This window comes from Pelophylax lessonae (genome assembly GCF_965119305.1).
Source record: "Pelophylax lessonae genome assembly, chromosome: 4".
NCBI classification, from domain to species: Eukaryota; Metazoa; Chordata; class Amphibia; order Anura; family Ranidae; genus Pelophylax; species Pelophylax lessonae.
The window spans coordinates 173,789,036-173,808,209 of NC_138771.1; the positions used below are offsets into that span (position 1 = coordinate 173,789,036).

The 19,174-nt window shown below is 42.5% G+C and overlaps 1 protein-coding gene across 2 annotated transcripts in view; it reads right to left on the reverse strand.

The window, feature by feature from the left end:
* USP6NL (USP6 N-terminal like) overlaps positions 1-19,174 on the reverse strand; it is a 255,657-nt gene that overhangs the window by 52,588 nt on the left and 183,895 nt on the right. For both annotated transcript variants that reach the window (XM_082254346.1, XM_082254347.1), the window contains 4 exons: positions 18,181-18,301; positions 12,754-12,848; positions 11,704-11,769; positions 7,502-7,601 (listed from right to left, as the gene is read on the reverse strand). In XM_082254346.1, coding sequence (XP_082110472.1) covers positions 7,502-7,601; positions 11,704-11,769; positions 12,754-12,848; positions 18,181-18,301 — 382 coding nt within the window. The remainder of the gene's footprint in view (positions 1-7,501; positions 7,602-11,703; positions 11,770-12,753; positions 12,849-18,180; positions 18,302-19,174) is intronic.

The window sequence follows — 19,174 nt, forward strand, 5'->3', positions numbered from 1 at the left end:
AAGGAAATCCCCGTGCAAAGCAGTTTTTACTGCTGAGAGAACTGTGGGAGGGTGACACCTAAAGCTTCCTGTTTACATTCTAACAGCAATACCATACTAGTTACAGTACCTATTAAGCAGAATTTATTTATTACATATATTCTTGTCTATAGATTAGTCTAAGTCAACAGTTTAAAAACATAATCTTGGTAAAATCTTGCTAATATGACGCCACTGAAGACAGGTACCCAGCAGGGATTGTATAGATTATTTTCTTTTTTAAACAGGTAATTAGGCTGGGCTCCTCTCCTATCCCGGAGTGTTCTCTGCAGCGCTATGCAAATAACACTTTGTAGCACACTGTAGACTCAAAGCGCATGTTTTCATTTCATGAATTAAAAATTAAATGCAGATACAGAATGATGCAATCAATACAACGTTGGGCAGACAGCAGTGTTGGCTCCCTGTTATAAACTAGGCCATATGGAAAGTGAAGAAGTTTGTACTAAGAAATTATGTAGACACAATGAAAAACAAACAATCAAGGTAACCGACAATGCCCCCCCCCCCCCCCCCCCATAAAAATGTAGGAATAAGATCTTCATGGAAGATCTTTTTTTTTTTTTAAATGCTGTACATGCAGCATTACATTAACTGAATGCAAAATACAGGTCAAATAATAATATTGTAATCACATTTTAAATGGGAAATTGTGCATAAAATTGTCTTGTTTATTCTGATGAAAATATATTCAATAATCTGCATTTCAGTTTCTTTGATGAAGAGACAGTGGTGCAGTACAATGCTGCATTTTATTGAGGAAAATTGCTCAAGGCATTGTACACACATGTACCTGTCATAATCAATGTCCCTCTTTTCCCTTATTAGCGCTTAAGCAATGCCCATAAGACCTTGCTTTTTACAGGAAGATAAAATGGACTGTACCCTACGGGAGACATAAATAAACACATCTTAAAGCTTCAATTTTGTGTCATATATTATCCCTATTTACAGCACAAGAAGTATATGCATATTTCAGTAGTGAGAGCAAAGCACTGTTTGTTTCTGACACATATCACACAACCCACTCTCTCTGTCTTGTTATAAATGGTAATATTTAACACTACAGCAGTGCAGAGATCACACTTGTAGAAACTGATTTCCTGAGTGGCCAAGTTATTTAAATCTCCAAACACATTAAAGTGAAAAAATTGTACTGACATTACATCATAGAATCCTTCACAAATACGTTTGATTAACAACGCAATATTTTTATTATCTTAAACCACTGATCCCTAAACTATGGATTGCAACCCAAATTTGGTCCCAGAGCTATTTAGTATAAGATGCCACACATGCTCTGCTGCTGGCCGCCTTCGGTTATTTACCTTTTTCTAAGGCGAGTTTGACATGCGAGCTTTACCGATATTTACATATTTTAAGTCACCAGCTAAGTCTCCCAATAGATACAAATTTCCACCTGCTGCTGTAATGTTGCAAAAGGTGTAGCGACAATGCCCTGGAAACTCATTGGTACGTAGAACTGCTTGTGCCTGATATTAGAGCCGATAGGTGTAAGGTGTTAAAAAGTGTGAGGGGAGGGGAAATGCAGAACTCCTCTTCGCGAAGTGCCCCAACAGCAGCAGTTGCTAAGGGGGCATTTGTGTGGGTATGCTCTCAAGCCAGGCTGTGTGCATCCATAGACACACACAGCATGGATTGGTTCTGCCCCCCTGCTCCCTCCTCACAGGATTTGATTGACAGCAGCAGGAGTCCATGGCTTCCACTGCAGCCTCTGTGTCCTGAGAGAAGAGGAAGAGAGGAGAGCGCCACTGCAGAAGTATGGCTGTACATCATCATATTCAATAATACAGTCTGTTAACCCTTATAGTCTTGGCTGATGGGGAGCTTCAACACATTTCTCCAGCTAGATAACCCACTTTTTCAGGAGAAAAACAGAGGTACATAAATCTGCAATATAAATTACAATATAAGGATATAGATTGTGATCTTATGTTGTATTATACATTTATGTATCTATTACCATTTTATACAACTTACTTAGAACAATAACAATGTTACAACAATCTCCTAAAAGCATGCATTGCTCAGGTGTGATTTTTGGCCCATTCTTGCACACAGCCTTCAAATCTGGAAGGTTTTGTGGACCTCTTCTATAAACAATGAGCCCAATTGGCTCATTGGGACCCACAAACCGAATATCATCAAAGACTTCTTGCACCAACATCAGCTTGAAGCATGTATTGCTCCCATAATAGGGAAATATTTCTGTACTGTGGTTTTTAACTTCTGTTTTGCATATAAGGGATGTTTTATATGTGCCTTTATACATCCCTGTGTGTATACTAATTTTGTTTTAAACACATTCAATAAATTAATTCAATTTTAATGTATTGCTTCTCTGGTTTTCCTTCTCCCAATCAGCCTAGAAACCCCTACTTTATCTTTAGATATTTGTGGTTTTGACAACTCTTCTGATAGTTATTTTCACTCCTGTGTAAAAAATCTTGTGAGGAGAACCTGGTCATGGCTGGTTTATAAAAAAATTATGTTCTTTCCACTTCGGGATGGCCCCAAGAGTGCTCACTGGAACATTCAGAAGTTTATAAAAACTTCTGTAAGCAATGCAATCAGTAGAGTTTGCAACAATAAGCTTGCAAAAGTCTTGAGAAAGCTCTTTTCTTTTACCCATCATGGGATGTTTCTTGGGTGACATCTTGGGAAAGACACTTTTTTATTGGCCATTGGTTGAGATTGAACCAGCTGATGTTTGCACTGACAAGGGGCAAGACTGCTTTCTAATTACTGAAAGATTTCAGCTGGTTTCTTGGCTTTCCATGCCTTTTTTCACCTCTCTTTCTTCATGTGTTCAATACTTTTTCCCTGTGTCATTCCATTATATTACACATAACATAATTTCTGAACTTATTTGTTTTGGTTTCTTTGTATGTATGGATTGCATGGGTTCTTACCAACATGTGGTGAAAATGTAATGTCAATAGCACCTTTAGAAATATATTTACATTTATATATTTCGGAAAATGGTGATGTGTTCAATACTTTTTACCCGCTGTATAATAAGAGACAAAATAGATTTAAAAGAACATGTTGAGAAACATGGTACCTAAAAAGTCCCTATAAAAATCCTATAGATGGTGGTTCTTTTTTTATTGAACTCAGTCCAATTCATGGGATTTTATGAATATTTCGGAAGGGCGGGTATTGGAGAACCGACGGCACCAAATTGAGATCCCACGGAGGCAACGGAGACCGTACTGGGGAGCCAAGAGGTGAACCCCCTAAATAAAGGTGTGAACCAAAGAATGTGTAGCCAAAGGACTAAAGCAAGGCCAAGGCAAACAAATCTGGCCTTCGAAAGTACCAAAGGCCAGGCGCTGTTCAACACCTCGTTGGAGGAATGCCAAAACACGAGCCACTGAAATGGAACATGAATGAACCCTAAGAGACTCACACTACGCAATGTACAGCTTCCAGCGCAATGGTAAAACTTTTCTAGAGGTAGATTGTTCGGTCTTTTACAACGTGGGAATCACTGATTCAGACAACCCCCTATCCTGCAACACCTGGCCTTTAACAGCCAAGCCATTAAAGCCAGCGACTGTAAAGCAGGATTGAAGATTGGCCCCTGGGCCAATAAATCTTTTCTGAGAGAAAGTCTCCAGGGGGCATCGACGACCAGCCATACCAGATTGGCGTATCAAAATCGGCGAGGCCAGTCTGGAGCCACTAGGGTGACTGGATCCCTTCTGCCTCGATCCTCGACAGACGTCGTAGCGGGGAAAAAGCGTATATATGAAGATACTCGCCCCAAGCAGACACCAGTGCATTTGTGACATCGGCCAGAGGATCCAGACCCCTTGAGCACATTTGTGCCCAAAATGCCTCCCCACCCAGACAGGCTGGCAACCGTGGAGACCACCGTCCAGTATAGGGGAAGGAAGGAAGGATTATTATATAGAGACTGTGGATCCTTATCCCAGTAAGCAAGAATCTCCCTTTGCAGAGGCTTGAGTGGAACTGTGCAAATAGAACCGCCTCGAAGGTAGAAAAAGGCAGAAAAAGGACCGAAAAAAAGGACTGCATCCTGCAGCTTTGAAGTTCTTGTTCCCCTGGCAAAAAACACCCTGGCTGAAGCCAATCCAGAGTCAGACCCAGATAGTCCAACTTGGTGGATGGAACCAAAGCAGATTTTTGGAAGTTCAATTTCCAACCGCACTCCTACAGAGTCCGCATAGGAATGTCCAGGTTGTCCTTTAGAGCAGTCGGAGACTCTGTTCGCAAAAGAAGATAGTCCAGGTACCCAGTACCCCATTCCCCCATTGCTGCTACAATGCCAACACCAGGGCCAACAGGTTTGTGAATACCCGAGGAGCTGCGGCGACCAAAGGGTAATGCCATGAATTGATCATGCTCCTCACCCACAGCAAGCCGAGGAAAGCTGATGACCGACATAACAGAATACGAAGGTAAGCGTCCTTGATGTGGGGATGCCACTACTGAACCAATGGACCCCATTCGGAACTTCTGTACCCACACAATCGGTTCAAAGCCTTGAGGTCCAGGATTGGACGTACCTTGCCTTCTTTCATCGAAAACAATCCGATTTTGGATCCAGAACAATCACCCCTTGTAGTAGAAAGACTTGCACCGGCCCAAAGTAAACCCGCAAGCGGTCTGGGGACAAGCGCAGATTGGAAGGAAAGAACCTCACGGGAGGATAAGACCAAAACTCGATCTTGTAGCCGGACAAGATCAGCTCGTGGACCCACCTGTCTTGAATCAGAAAGGTCCATGGGTCTGGAAAGAAGCAAAGATATCCCCCCACCGCAGACACAAGTGAGGGCGCCCCTTCAGGTGGAAGAGGGCTAGTCTGTAGGTCTGGAAGAACCTGCTCTCTGTGACGAGACTCCTCGCCCCTGGCAGCCTGTGGAAGAAGAGTACTCTTCCCCACTGTAAGACCCTTAAGGATATCATCCATTAAGATCCAAACAGGGGATCCCCCAAAAAGGAGAGAACAGATAAGGCCGTCTTGGAAGACTGGTGCACAGACCCGCATTTTAGCCATATAAGGCGCCGAAGGACCACTGCTGTCACAGACAGCCTAGAAACCAAGGGATCCACATCGAGAGAGGCACCACAGACAAAACTGCAAACCCTAGACCAACTGTTCTGCCAGCTCGCAAGGGCAGGGGGAAGCTGTTCCTCTTCCAGGACCTGGCGCAAAAGCTTTGCCCACTCTGTTAAAGTCTGGGACAACAATACTATGGTAAACACCGGCCTAAGGACCGAACCGGCTACAGGAAACATGGTGAATCAAAGTCTCGGCTCTCCCGTCAAAAGGCCAGAGACTCCTCCACCGGAATTAAAGTGGAGTTATTCAGCCTGAAACCTAAGAAGCCACCACAGGTGGGACTGCCCACTTTTTTAAAGAGGTTGTAAACCTTCTCTTATAAAACTTGTACCTATAGGTAAGCCTTTAATAATGCTTACCTGTAGGTACTGTAAATATCTCCTAAACTTGCACCGTTTAGGAGATATTTACTTTTAATGCAGCCGATGATGTCATCGGTGCATGCGCTCTGAAGGAACGGCCACCCGTGCCATTCATTCAGAGCCCTGTGCCATGAACGCCGGCTCCCGCGCGCATGCGGAGGGTGCAAACCAGGAAGCAGGACAGTCGTGTCTCTGCTGAGCAGGCGGCACTGCGGGGGCTTCATTCTAAGATAAGAATTTCATAATGAGCTAGTATGCGATGCATACTAGCTCATTTTGCCTTTTTCTTACAGGGTTTTTTTTATTTGGGGTTAACAACAAGGGATACTGTCTAGCAAAAACGCTTAGGGAAACCGACATAATGAGTTTAGGTCACTGACGACAATTTTGTCAAGTAGGCAGAAAAAGGGGACACCTTTTGCCGCTTTTGGGGAGCTGCGGGTACCAAAGGAGACCGACACCTACGACGCAGCAGCAGCTGCAGCCTCCAATTTTTAAAGTTGACCACACCAGTACAATCAGTGCATCTCCCAGCGCCGTTGCAAGCGTGGCTGCAGTAAGAGGAAACATGCTTACTATCAGAGCACTCGAAGTGCGTGGATGCAGACCCAGTAGGGTCGCAACATACTAAGCTCACCCTGAAACCGAACATTTAGGATTGTCGCATAGACGCGAAACAGGCAGGTGAGGATCGTCAACTGCGATCCCGCAAGGGGGCGCTGACCTAATGCCCAGGAATGGGGACCACCTACTGGACCCCGCGGAAAAAAAAAAAAAGGGGGGTTCGCCCTCCGAGCCCCTCCATAGAGGCCCGCATGAAAATAAATGGCCTCCTTAAGGGGGGCCGCTCGCCATGACGCGGACACACAGGCAAGGTACCGCAGAGCTAAAGGGGGGTGCCCTAAGCAAAACAATGGCATTCCATCATCAAACAAAGGTAATGACCCCCGCACGGAGCTGAGGTCGGGTCGCACTCACTGGCCGTACTGGGAGGCCATCTAGGATATCCAGTCCGACGCCCAGTAGTGCAAATAGAAACAGAAAAAAATAAAAGGGAAAAGTTCCATTTAAAAAGGAAAAAATGGCAGGACCAGAGATCCCAGCAGGGAACTAGGTCTATACTCCTAACTAAGCAGAAAAAAAACTGAGTGCCTATGGCAGGAAGTGGGAGAATACCCCCTGGGACTGCCCCATAGGAATGGTAAAGCGCTTTCCTGCCTACTGTCCTACACCTGTAGGGGCAGAATAACCCAATGGTCAAGAAGATTCTGGAGCTGTGTCCGTCAATGGACGAAAGAGAAAAGAAAATTCTCAGAAAGAAAAGCCTGCAAGAAAGAGTGAATATATCTATGTTTTTTCAAAAACTTTTTGCATGGTGGCTTTACTTTCTTTGTGAAGGTCTGCTTTAGGAAGGCTATTACTGGGATGTTCACTGCTTAATTGTCAGCCCATTTTGTTAGTCCATAAGCCTTTCTCCATAGCCAAGGTTTCCAAACACTGCACTGATGGTGAACCATTATTTTGAAACAGCTGTATGCAGCTTTAAATAAATGGTTCCATAACATTAGACAGTATAAGTACTTTAAATCAGCAGGATGCTTGCCCACTAAAATGAGGTATAAACTCTTATTTTTAGTGCGCTGTTCAATGCTCGTTGGAGTTAGGTCACACTTTTCTAGACTGAAAACATTCTCTATATGTACATCAAAAGCTCTTGGAAACAGTTTTAGTCATCTTATTTTAAGACCAGTAACAATATCCATATTATCTGTATGATCAATGAGGTTACATTTAATTTACTGGCATACTGTTTAAGGTTTCCTTGCATATTTTTGGTAACATATTACATCTGATCATCTCATCAAATTAGTTAATTTATAAGAACTGTGCTTCATGTAACTCGGTTACACGGAGTCTGAACTTGTCTATATTTTTCAATAAATTTTTCCAATAATTTTTACTGGACGACAAAAACAAACATGCTTACTTTTATGAAGTTTCAAAATTGTGTAAGACATTGCAGTGAGAATCCTGTCACCTTCAAGTATGTATACATCCCATATTCTTAGATTTAATGTGAAAGGCGTCTGCAGAAGAGAAAGACCATTAGCCAAATAAATATTACAGTTTTAATGCACCTGCACAAAAACATAATCTTTGAACATCTTGTAATTGCAGTCATAGACCAAAAACAAACATAAAGAAAGAGAAATCAGAGCAAAGTCAGAAATTAGGAACAACTTAAAAGATTTCAAAGAGGGCAAGATCTAGGAAGGATTAAGCTGGCCACAGATTAATACTTTTTTTTTTTTCCATTCAGCCACAAGGCTGACCGGAAAAAAAAAAAAAAAAAAACAGATTGTTCCATCCACACAATCGAGGCACAGGGAGAGGGAGAACAACACTGTCAATCAAAATGTCCATCTCCATTGTGGAGCACTATTGGGAATGGCAGGAGGAGGGATGTGTTGTTACCCTCCTGATCTCAGGTTAAAAAGCAGATTACCAGAAGCAGAGTGGAATCTTGCAAGAAATGGGATACACAAAAGATGCAGCACACGGCTCTACCCCTCTTTCTTTTCACCTGTGCGGTGTTACATTGGAGATAAGAAGGCTGGCAAGGCTGCCAAGTCAATGCTGAGGGCAGGGGGGAGCAGTAATTATTGAGTTAGCAAAATAAAAGATAAACAAGGGAATCCAAAAAAGAGTGTTTTCTGACCATCTTTATAATTCTGTCCTGTCTCTGCATGACAAATGTCAGTGCTTGCCTTAAACTCATGTACCTGTTCGAAACATACAAACATAGTTCAACAGCCAAGGAGTTTTGTAGATTGGTCGGCGGAGCCTGACAGGCATTCAGAGACACTAGTTCCCCCATCACGTCTCCCCTTGTAATTAACAGTAAGAAGTGGGAAGATCCATAGACAGCCTGCTATTGGCTATAGAATCCACTCATTGCCTGCGGTCAATAACAAGGCGATAGAGCAGACTCGAAGTAGAACTGGCCCCTCTGTTTCCCCATCAGGCTCTGCCCACTGTCAGTCACCTTTTGACAGAAGCCTGTCGGCTTTGAAGCCAATAACTATCCCAACAACCAACATGCCACCCTTCTACAAAGAGTACTGGGACATATGCTCTGCCTGCTTCTGTATACCAATGTTTAGTTGGTCTTAATTACCTTCAGTTTTGTTATCTGTAGGTAAATATTTTTGAATGTGGTTCAGCAGCAGCTTCATTTTATAAAATTGATACTATTAAGTGTCACCTGAATCTGATGCATTTTTCAGTAAAGTTTTTAATCTGGTGCGGGCCATACCCGCAGAAAAGTGATGCAAAGCCAAGTGTTTTTTTGCTGTAAAACTTTGAGGATAAATTACTCCTAAAGCTAAGTCAGTGGAGAGAGTTAAAGTTTATTGATAAATTGTGAAAATACAGCAGGTAAAATAAGTATTGAAGAGGTCACCATTTTTCTAGGTAAGTAGATTTCTAAAGGTGCCATTGACATGACATGTTTACCACGTCGGTAACAGCCCATGAAATCTTTACCTACATAGAAACAAAAACAAATACGTTCAGAAATTAGGTTATGTGTAATAAAATTGAATGATACAGGGGAAAAATATTGAACACATGAAGGGAGGTTCAAAAAGGCATGGAAAGCCAAGACACCAGCTGAAATCTATTAGTAATTAGAAAGCAATCCTGCCCCTTTTTAGTGCAAATTAATATGAGCTGGTTCAGTCTCAACTGATGACCTAATAAAAAGGTGTCTCATTACCAAGGTGTCCTATAAGAAACATCTCATGAGGGGTAAAAGCAAAGGGCGCTCTCAAGACCTTTGCAACTTTTTGTTGCCAAACATACTAATGGCATTGGTTATAGAGGGATTTATAAACTTCTGAATGTTCCAGTGAGCACTGTTGGGGGCCATAATCCAGAAGTGAAAAGAACCTAATTTCCCCATAAACCAGCCACGACCATATGCACTTCACCACAAGCTTTCTGACAGAAGAGTAAAAATAATTATCAGAAAAGTTGTCCAAGAGCAAAGAACCACTAGTGTAGAGCTTCAGAAAGACCTGGAATCAGCAGGTACAATTTTTTCAAAGAGAACAATAAGTATTGCAGCTCATCACGCAAAACTCAATTGCTGAGGAAAAAGCATGTTGAAGCTCATAAGTTTGCTGCACAACATTTAGACAAGCCTTTGAAATACTGGGAGAATATAGTCTGGTCAGACGAGACCAAAATGAAACTCCTTGGATGCCATAATACACAGCATGTTTGAAGGCCAAATGACAATGCACATCACCCCAAAAACACCATACCAACAGTGATGTTTGGAGGTAGGAACATCATGACGTGGGGCTGTTTTTCAGCATACGGTACTGGCAAACTTCATATACTTGAAAGAAGAATGAATAGAAAAATGTACTAAGATATTCTTGAGGAAAATCTGCTACCATCTGCAAGGATGATGAACATGAATTGAGGGTAGACATTTCAGCAAAAGAATGATCCCAAATACAAAGCCAAGGAAACTCTCGGTTGGTTTTGAAAGAAAATAAAGTTGCTAGAATGGCCCAGCCAATCACCTGACTTGATTCCAATAGAAAATCTATGGAAAGAACTAAAATATCAGAACTCAAAGAAGAGGCCCATGAAAACTTCAAGATTTGAAGACAAAAATAGTCACACCTGAGCATACAGGAGGCGCCTGAGGCTGTAATTACCAACAAAAGAATTAAATTTCAGTTAGGGTATTCAATACTTTTTCTTTGTGTCATTCCATTGTAATACACATAGCCTCATTTTTGAATGGATTTGTTTTGGTTTATTTGCTCGTATGGATTGCATGGGTTGTTACCGACGTGGTGAAAATTTCATGTCAATAGCACCTTTAGATATATTACCTAGAAAAATGGTGATGTGTTCAATACTTCTTTTACCCGCTGTATGTAAATATTTTAATGTCCATAGCCCTTGGCCACAGGTCTATTCTATAAATGGTAAAGGGGGGCGTTGTCCTAAAGCTACTTTAGGGAGAACCCGAAAATAGATACTTCAAGGCTATTTTAGCACAATAAATGCTCCATTTTTGTGTATGGGAAACTGTCAGGTTTTAGTTATGAAGAGGCAATGCAATGCATATTTCAGAGCATGATCCTGTTTACTTTTATAACTTATTTATTTCACTTTGTGAAAAGTGTTTTCTATGTGCCCTAGCAGAGAATGTCATTGATCCAGTGCGGAAATGCCATGTGTGAGTAAGCCTTAATAACCATCACTTGTGCAAGGCAGCACAACCAACATATGGCTGACCTGGGGCCTTCATCTAAACTGAAGAATGCCTAAAGCTGGGTACACATGTAGAGTTTTGTTTTTTTGTTTTTTTTTTCTAGTTGAACCAGCGGGTTGAAGGAGAAAAATAACTGACAGGTCACTGCATCAAAACACCAATGTATGCTGCAGCGATCTTCCCCCTCATTAGAATACACAGATCAGCCCTGATCGAATTATGTTTTTTACATGATTGACACGTAACAAAATTCATCCGATTCCTGCTGTACTGGGCTTAAGTTATATTCTTCACTAGAATGAGATACAGTTTCAGATAAATTAAATGTCCAAACAAAATGGACCTGGATGGAATTGTAGCAGAAATCTGAATCTGATAAAGATGCAGACATCTATACTACTCATTTTTGTTCTACTGTATGATCACGTATGAACTACCACTTCTCCTTCCTGCACTTCCAGCATACAGGGGCACTAGATGTTCCTATGCTTTCTACAGTTTTGGAAGTGGCAGTGCAGCACTTAGCACCAGCCTTAACATGGTAAGAAAGAGGCAAGGATTATTGAGAAGGGGCAGTGCTACACCCCCAGTGCACTAATTAATATTGTACTAGGAAGCCCAGCCAATGATAACATGAACTTTTGGAGAATACAGGGATAGAGCCTTACCCCAGCATTGAACCTCTTTTTCTTTGGGCAAAATGTAATCTCTAATCTTAGGCAATTAGCACTCTTCTATTTTAGGGTGGCCTAAGCTAAAAGAATGCCTATAGCTCAGGTTTAGAGATTACAACTTGCACACAGAAAATAAGCTGTAATAAACTGCATACAGATACATTACAATATAGATAAGCACAACGTAACTGCTATTAACAGTTTTTATATTCTCACCCGGTCTAGGAAGCACTGGAAAAACCATTTCATAGTATACAGACTTGTGTACAGTTCCTGAGTTTCCTGAAGTTTAAACAAAATTGCATTAATCATTACAAAATGTAAAAAGTCATATATAAATGTATATATATATATATATATATATATATATATATATATATATATATATATATATATATATGTATTACTAAGTTTCCATTACTTGGCAGTGGCTTCAAATACTATCCAACTGGGTATTGGAAACAAAAGTATAAAGAAAACAATAGTAATTTTGAGATGTTTTTACATCCAAATTCATTTTTTCATATTTTTACTATAATCACAGATTTGCAGATACTCCCTTTAGTAGCTTTATTGATTAAGCACCTATACAGCATCCATAGGGAAAAAAAATGCAAATAAGATCTGCGGCCATAGCACAGCGAGGGTTAATTATGGTCAACCCTGAAGTGACACTAAACATTATCCCTCTCCAAAAATATTCTGTACACATGCATTACCAATGGCGCTGTAATCTACTTTTAATGAAATGGTCTCCTTCTGCTTTCATGTAATGTCCTCCGTGAGCTTTTGAACTTACATGTGTCTGGAACAGGCAAGTGCACATTAGTTGTGATCACGAGCACTGGTCAATGCACACTACAAAGTCCCTAGCACTTCTCAGGAGCAGGCAAGGGTAGCTATTATCCTATATACAACAGGACAACCGAGAATTAACACAGCCACCCTCTAACAGGAAGTCTGACCACAGCAGCTAAAAGAAATTTGAGATTTTGGAGAAGTAAGGAGCAATTAGAAGGTACTTTTTTGAGCTAGGATTACATACTTTTTTTTGTCAGAGTTTAGTGTCACTTTAAACCTCAACTATCCAGCCCCTTCTGCTTAAGAGAGAAAAACTTTAGTTTCTGAGTTTTCAGAAAAGAACAAGTAAAATGTAAGCAGCAAGTAATGACATGCGAGTGAAAACATGTAACAAATACAAAGTGGGTGCTATCCCAATTCGACTGCAAAAGTGTAATTCTACTTGAAGGCAAAGCCTCTACTTACAAAGTGCTGTTTAAGTTTCGGCATATATTTTTTCATGATTTTGTCATGATGTTCCTGAAATCTGAGAAGCTTTGGAAAGCCAGGGATGAAAAACCCTAAACAAAAAAAAAATGAATTAAATATTCCAAAGGCACAATTAATAAAAGAACCAAAGTACCTCAGGGCTTAAGTTGTTAACAGCGATTACCCCCATTTAACTGAAAGGTTTAATAGAGAGGGGAGGAGAGACATAAGAGGAAGCACAGGACATCCATGCAGGACCACTAACAACTGGGGCAGGGTTTCTAGCATCCGATTGCTAGTTTCAACCAAAAGCAGCTGATCAAGGCCATACAAAGACACATGATTGTCAGTCAATCTGACTAGAAAGGGCAAAAGCCAGTGTATGTAATTTTAAGGACACCCTTGGAAGGTGTTAATAAAGGGAACAGTACAGGGTGGTGCTATATGGAACTATACATTAAGAAAATTGCTGGCTAGTACCTTGTACCCGCAAAAGTGAAACTGCAAGGAGAGATGTTTTGGAAGGGACAATGCTTATTTGTTCTTAAAGTTGCAGACTGTAAGGCTATCATCAGAATCCTGGCTTTACCACCTAGTGGTCACTAACCCAGATGTATGTAGAATGGTAATAAAGTGGAACTTTTTTGACGGCACTTTTCTACGGATGATTTAGGAGTGCCCGAAGGTTAGGCCTCTGTGGTCCCAGGTGATGGAATTTATTGTTAACAATCTTGGCTTCCCAAACATTTACAACTCTCTTATGTTTGCTAGGTGTCATTGATAATGAGGAAATGAGTAATGCTAAAAAAAATTATTAATATACTTCTATTATACTTTTTTTCCCCAAAATAATAAAATTAGTTTGTCAGCACCGTAGGAGACTCCACACGGAGAAGCAGATCGGCCAGGAACCCCGGACCGATACGCCCTGCTTCCGCAACAGCGCCAGGACCGGAGCCACACCTTTGTGAAGACTCTAGTAGCATAAGCGAGACCAGAGGGCAATGCCACAAACCGATAGAGATACTTCCCCATGGCAAAAAACCCATAGGTGTCCCGAACATAACAGGATTTGAAGGTAGGCAGCTTGATGTCTATGGAGGCCGGGAATCCCTACTGATATGAATGAGAGAGAACTGCATCCATCAATGAATGATAGAGAAATAAAAACCCCAGTAGTGATTAAATACCACCAAAAGAAAGCTCTATTTGTTTGAAAAAAAATGATAAAAATTTCATTTGGGTACAGTGTTGCATGACCGCGCAAATGTCATTCAAAGTGCGACAGCGCTGAAAGCTGAAAATTGGCCTGGGCAGGAGGGGGGTTTAAGTGCCCTGTAGGCAAGTGGTTAATCTGGAAACCGGAGAGCGCACCACCGGTGACACAGTCCACTTCTTAAGAAGGGACTCCTCATAGGGGTAACGACTAGTAAAGCGCTTAGGTACCTCACAGGGACGCTTTGGTCATTCCCGCTCTTTAGCGACAATTCTGTCAAAATAGGCAGGGAAAGGAAACACCTTTGCCGCTTTTGATGTTTTGTGAGTGCCAAAGGGTACCTGCGCCTCCGTCGCAGCTTCAGTTGCGTCCTCCACCCTAAGGGTCTCACGCACAGATACAATCAATGCGTTCACCATCACCTTTTAGTGAGCTGTCGCGGACGTGGAGTAATCATCCTCCCTATCAGAGGATTCCAAGCGCGTGGTTGCAGACCCAGCAGGGTAACCCACGTCCACGGCGGCCGAATCAGATTCAGGATCTGATGAGACAGATGAGGCAGGGGAAGACGGGGGATGCTTTTTGTTAGCCCATCACCCAAAAGCTACCTCCACCCGGACACAAAAGAGTTCAGGACTGCCGTCCGTGCATGGATGGATGGTTGGGATGCGCAGCCTCAGAGAGGGGATCAGGTGGTGAAATGTGCTCCAAAGACTCCATGAGTCATCAGGGAGACCCCGCAAAAGGGGTAAAACACTGCACAGGGACAACCCCCACCGCGCTGGCAGCACCACCCAGTCACCAGGCACAAAGGATCAAGCGTTCCTCAGCAGAGAGGGAGAGAGCACCACCAGACTCACCACCCACAGAAACAAGCACCTGCAGCCACCAGGATAATGCACTACACATGCGGCAATCAGGAAGTAAAATGATCCTGGAATCCGCTCCAGGGGATGAGGAGGGTCTCTCACAGTGACATTACTGCCCACAGGGCTTCATTGTCATGGCCGCCACTATTTTCAATTGCAAACCACAGCAAAAATGGCCAACGGACTACACAAACATGACCACTGTGTATAGAAATACACAGGCTACAACAAAATGGCGGCCCCACGAGGCATACAGGGACCCAGGAGGGAGACCAGGCCTCAAGGACAGATCCAGGCAGGTACCCCCAGCAGGTACAACCCCTCACCACCCCCCCTGCTCAGTATCGTCCGGTCGCCAGCGGTGCAGCCCCTGGCTCCCATCGCTAGTAAGCGCCCTGCCCCCAACCCAGGAGCAGTGGCCAGACAACCCAAACAGCCCCAGTGTATGTGGAGGGGGGGAGGGACTCGGAAAGGGGGGGTACCTGCGCAAAGGAGGCAAACTCAGGAGCATCCCTAGGAGGGGCCCACGTCCACCCCAAAACACTCCAGGGGGAGAGGGGGGACAGCTAACTCACCATACCAGGAACCAGGTGAGCACCACGACAGACATAACCTCCATCCATCGAAAAGGGGGGCTGTCGGCCAGGAGGAACACTGCGACTCGGACCAAGACCCGGTTGCTTTTAACTCACAGGCCAGCCCCAGACCAGTGGGGCTAGGTCCCGGGCCGACCTTGCGCAGGGCTGAGGTCTGTGTGTGCTCGCTGGCCAGACTGTGGTGACCACTGGCTCTAGATTATCCAGCCTGTCACCCAGTCTGGCAGTTGATTGCAGATCTCACAGGAAAAATCAGGAGGAAAAATCAGGAGAAAAAATTTCTATCCAAAATGAAAAAAATTGCCAGGATCAAAGATCCTTACTCCTGACTAGGCAGAAAGCAGAGACAGGGAGTATACCCCCTGTGACTGCCCATGGGTGCAGCCAGAATTTTTTTCTGCCTAGTGTCATACTTCTGTAGGGGGCAGTATAACCCAATAGTTATGAAATGAACAAAAAAGAAAAGGAATTGTCTTGGGCCACACGAAATACGCTAGACATATGGAAAGAGGATGAGCAGAAAAAGTTGGGCAACTCACAAGTTAATGATCAAATACACAGATAATGTTCCTAAGTAATAACACTTAATTTTTTTCTAATATTTTAATTTCAACAGTAATAGAGGGCAACAGAAAACTGATGCAATATTTGACACTGTTTTTTTATAAACGAAAGCATCAATATCTGGTTTGATGGCTGTAGTAGCAATTCCCAATGAATTCTCAAGGCGCACATCACATTTTGTGTCCAATTTTGGCCTTTGTATGGTTCATTCTTAAAAATAGTTGCTCACAAATATAAGTGTTGGCAAAAACTGATGACATGAATAACGTATGATTGTGAAGAGTGGGATATTTTTCCTTGGGAAGATAAAACTTTAGTAAAAGTCCAGTAGGGAGACACTGTCAAATTTTTTTTCAGCCACATACAGTACCTCACAAAAGTGAGTACAGCCCTCACATTTTTGTAAATATTTTATTATAACTTTTCATGTGACAACACTGAAGAAATGACACTTTGCTACAATGTAAAGTAGTGAGTGTACAGCTTGTATAGCAGTATACATTTGCTGTCCCCTCAAAACAATTCACCACACAGCCATTAATGTCTAAACCTCTGGCAACAAAAGTGAGTACACCCCTAAGTGAAAATATCTAAGTTGGGCCAGATTAGCCATTTTCCCTCCCCAAAAGGTCTCAGGTGTGAATGGGGAGCAGGTGTGTTAAATTTGGTGTTATCGCTCTCACTCTCTCATACTGGTCACTGGAAGTTCAACATGGCCCCTCATGGCAAAGAACTCAGAGGATCTGAAAAAAAGAATTGTTTCTCTACATAAAGATGGTCTAGGCTACAAGAAGATTGCCAAGGCCCTGAAACTGAGCTGCAGCACAGTGGCCAAGACCATACAGCGGTTTAACAGGACAATCATCAATCAAAGAAGTTGAGTGCACGTGCTCAGCGTCATATCCAGAGGTTGTCTTTGGGAAATAGACATACGAGTGCTACCAGCATTGCTGCAGAGGTTGAAGGGGTGGGGGGGGTCAGCCTGCCAGTGCTCAGTCCATACGCCGCACACTGCATCAAATTGGTCTGCATGGCTGTTGTCCCAGAAGGAAGCCTCTAAAGATTATGCACAAGAAAGCCCTCAGTTTGCTGAAGACAAGCAGACTAAGGACATGGACTACTGGAACCATGTCCTGTGGTCTGATGAGACCAAGATAACTTTGGTTCAGATGGTGTCAAGCGTGTGTGGCCGCAACCAGATGAGGAGTACAAAGAAAAGTGTTTCTTGCCTACAGTCAAGCTTGGTAGTGGGAGTGTCATGGTCTGGGGCTGCATGAGTGCTGCTGTCACTGGGGAGCTACAGTTCATCGCGGGAACCATAAATGCCAACATGTCCTGTAACATACTAAAGCAGAGCATGATCCCTTACCTTCAGAGACTGGGCTGCAGGGCAGTATTCTAACATGATACGACCCCAAACACACCTCCAAGACGATCACTGCCTTGCTAAAAAAGCTGAGGTTAAAGGTGATGGACTGGCCAAGCATGTCTCCAGACCTAAACCCTACTGAGCATCTCTGGGGCATCCTCAAACGAAAGGTGGGGAGCGCAAGGTCTCTAACATCCACCAGCTCCGTGATGTCTTCACGAAGGAGTGGAAGAGAACTCCAATGTCAACCTGTGAAGCTTTGGTGAACTCCATGCCCAAGAGGGTTAAGGCAGTGGTGGAAAATAATGGTGGCCACACAAAATATTAAAGCTTATGGCAAAATTTGGACATTTTCACTAAGGGGTGTACTCACTTTGTTGCCAGTGGTTTAGACATTAATGGCTGTGCTTGAGTTATTTTGAGGGGTCAGCAAATTTACACTGTTATACAAGCTGATCAACCACTACTTTACATTGTAGCAAGGTATGACTTCTTCAGTGTTGTCACATGAAAAGATATAATAAAATATTTACAAAAATGTGAGGGGTGTACTCACTTTTCGGAGATACTGTAAGTTCGGTAAGTGTAAACGCATTTTTTCACCCCCCCCCCCTTCCAAATAAAATCAAATTTTTAAGTAAGTTTATGATTTTGTGTCTGGCCACATTTATAGCCGTTTTGGGCTATAAACCATAAAAGATCTGCCTATGTACCGCTAGCTTTATTATAAACAGAAATTTGTAACCCTCAATTCAAATTTGTTTACAAGTTAAGCAGTGTAATGCAAACAAGGAAGAAAAGTTCATTTACCATGCATTGCATGTTTAGAGTCCGAGAAAAGCCGCACAAGAGCCCAAAACGCATCTTCTTCATTCATATACATAAGGAGCAGAGCGGTTATCTGGCTCATCCCCTGACAGTAGCCAACCTCCTGCACAACGACATCAATCATCATAAAAATAGATACATGAAATTGACAGCATATATCTTACAAGAATGTGATGTTACCCAACTACTGCTCATTAGGACCAAAAACATTAAACCTTGATGTTTCTAGAGGGAATTCAGAATATCCAAGTTCAATATATAATCCTTTATTATTTTCTTGCTTTTGGCCAAATTTAACTGCTTGCCTACTGGGGCAATTTTTTTTTCACATACATGTTAAAACCTACTTGGAACCCCAAACCTGATATATTTTCTGAAAGCAGAAGCCATGTAGAATAAAATGGTAGCTGCTGCAATTTTTCTATGTAACCTAATATTTGGCATCCAGAGAACAGGAAGAAAATTGGATATTTGACTTACCGTAAAATCCATTTCTCTGATGTTCATTGATGAACACAGCTCTTGATCATCCTAACCATTGGGTTATACTGTCTCCCACAGGAGTAGGACACTAGGCAGAAAAAAAAGTCTGGCTACGGTTATGGGCAGTCCCAGGGGGTATACTCCCTCTCTCTGCTATAGGTACTCAGTTTAATTACAAGCAGTGTCAGAAGAATTACAGCTCCACAGAGGGGTGGGTACTGTGTCCGTCATTGAACGTCAGAGAAATAGATTTTACGGTAAGTCAAAAATCCCATTTTCCTATTAGTTCATTGACGGACACCTGATCATCTTAAATATTGGGACGTCCCAAAGCAGTGTTGCATTGCTGAAATTCCCAAGGCTAACTACAGTCCACCAGATAAACAGGAACTCAACCAAAAACAACTGAAGCTCACCTGAAAAAAACAATACACCCTCAAAGAGGACCAGGTCCTTCAAACATCAGCCTGCAAAACCTTGCGGCCAAAGGAAA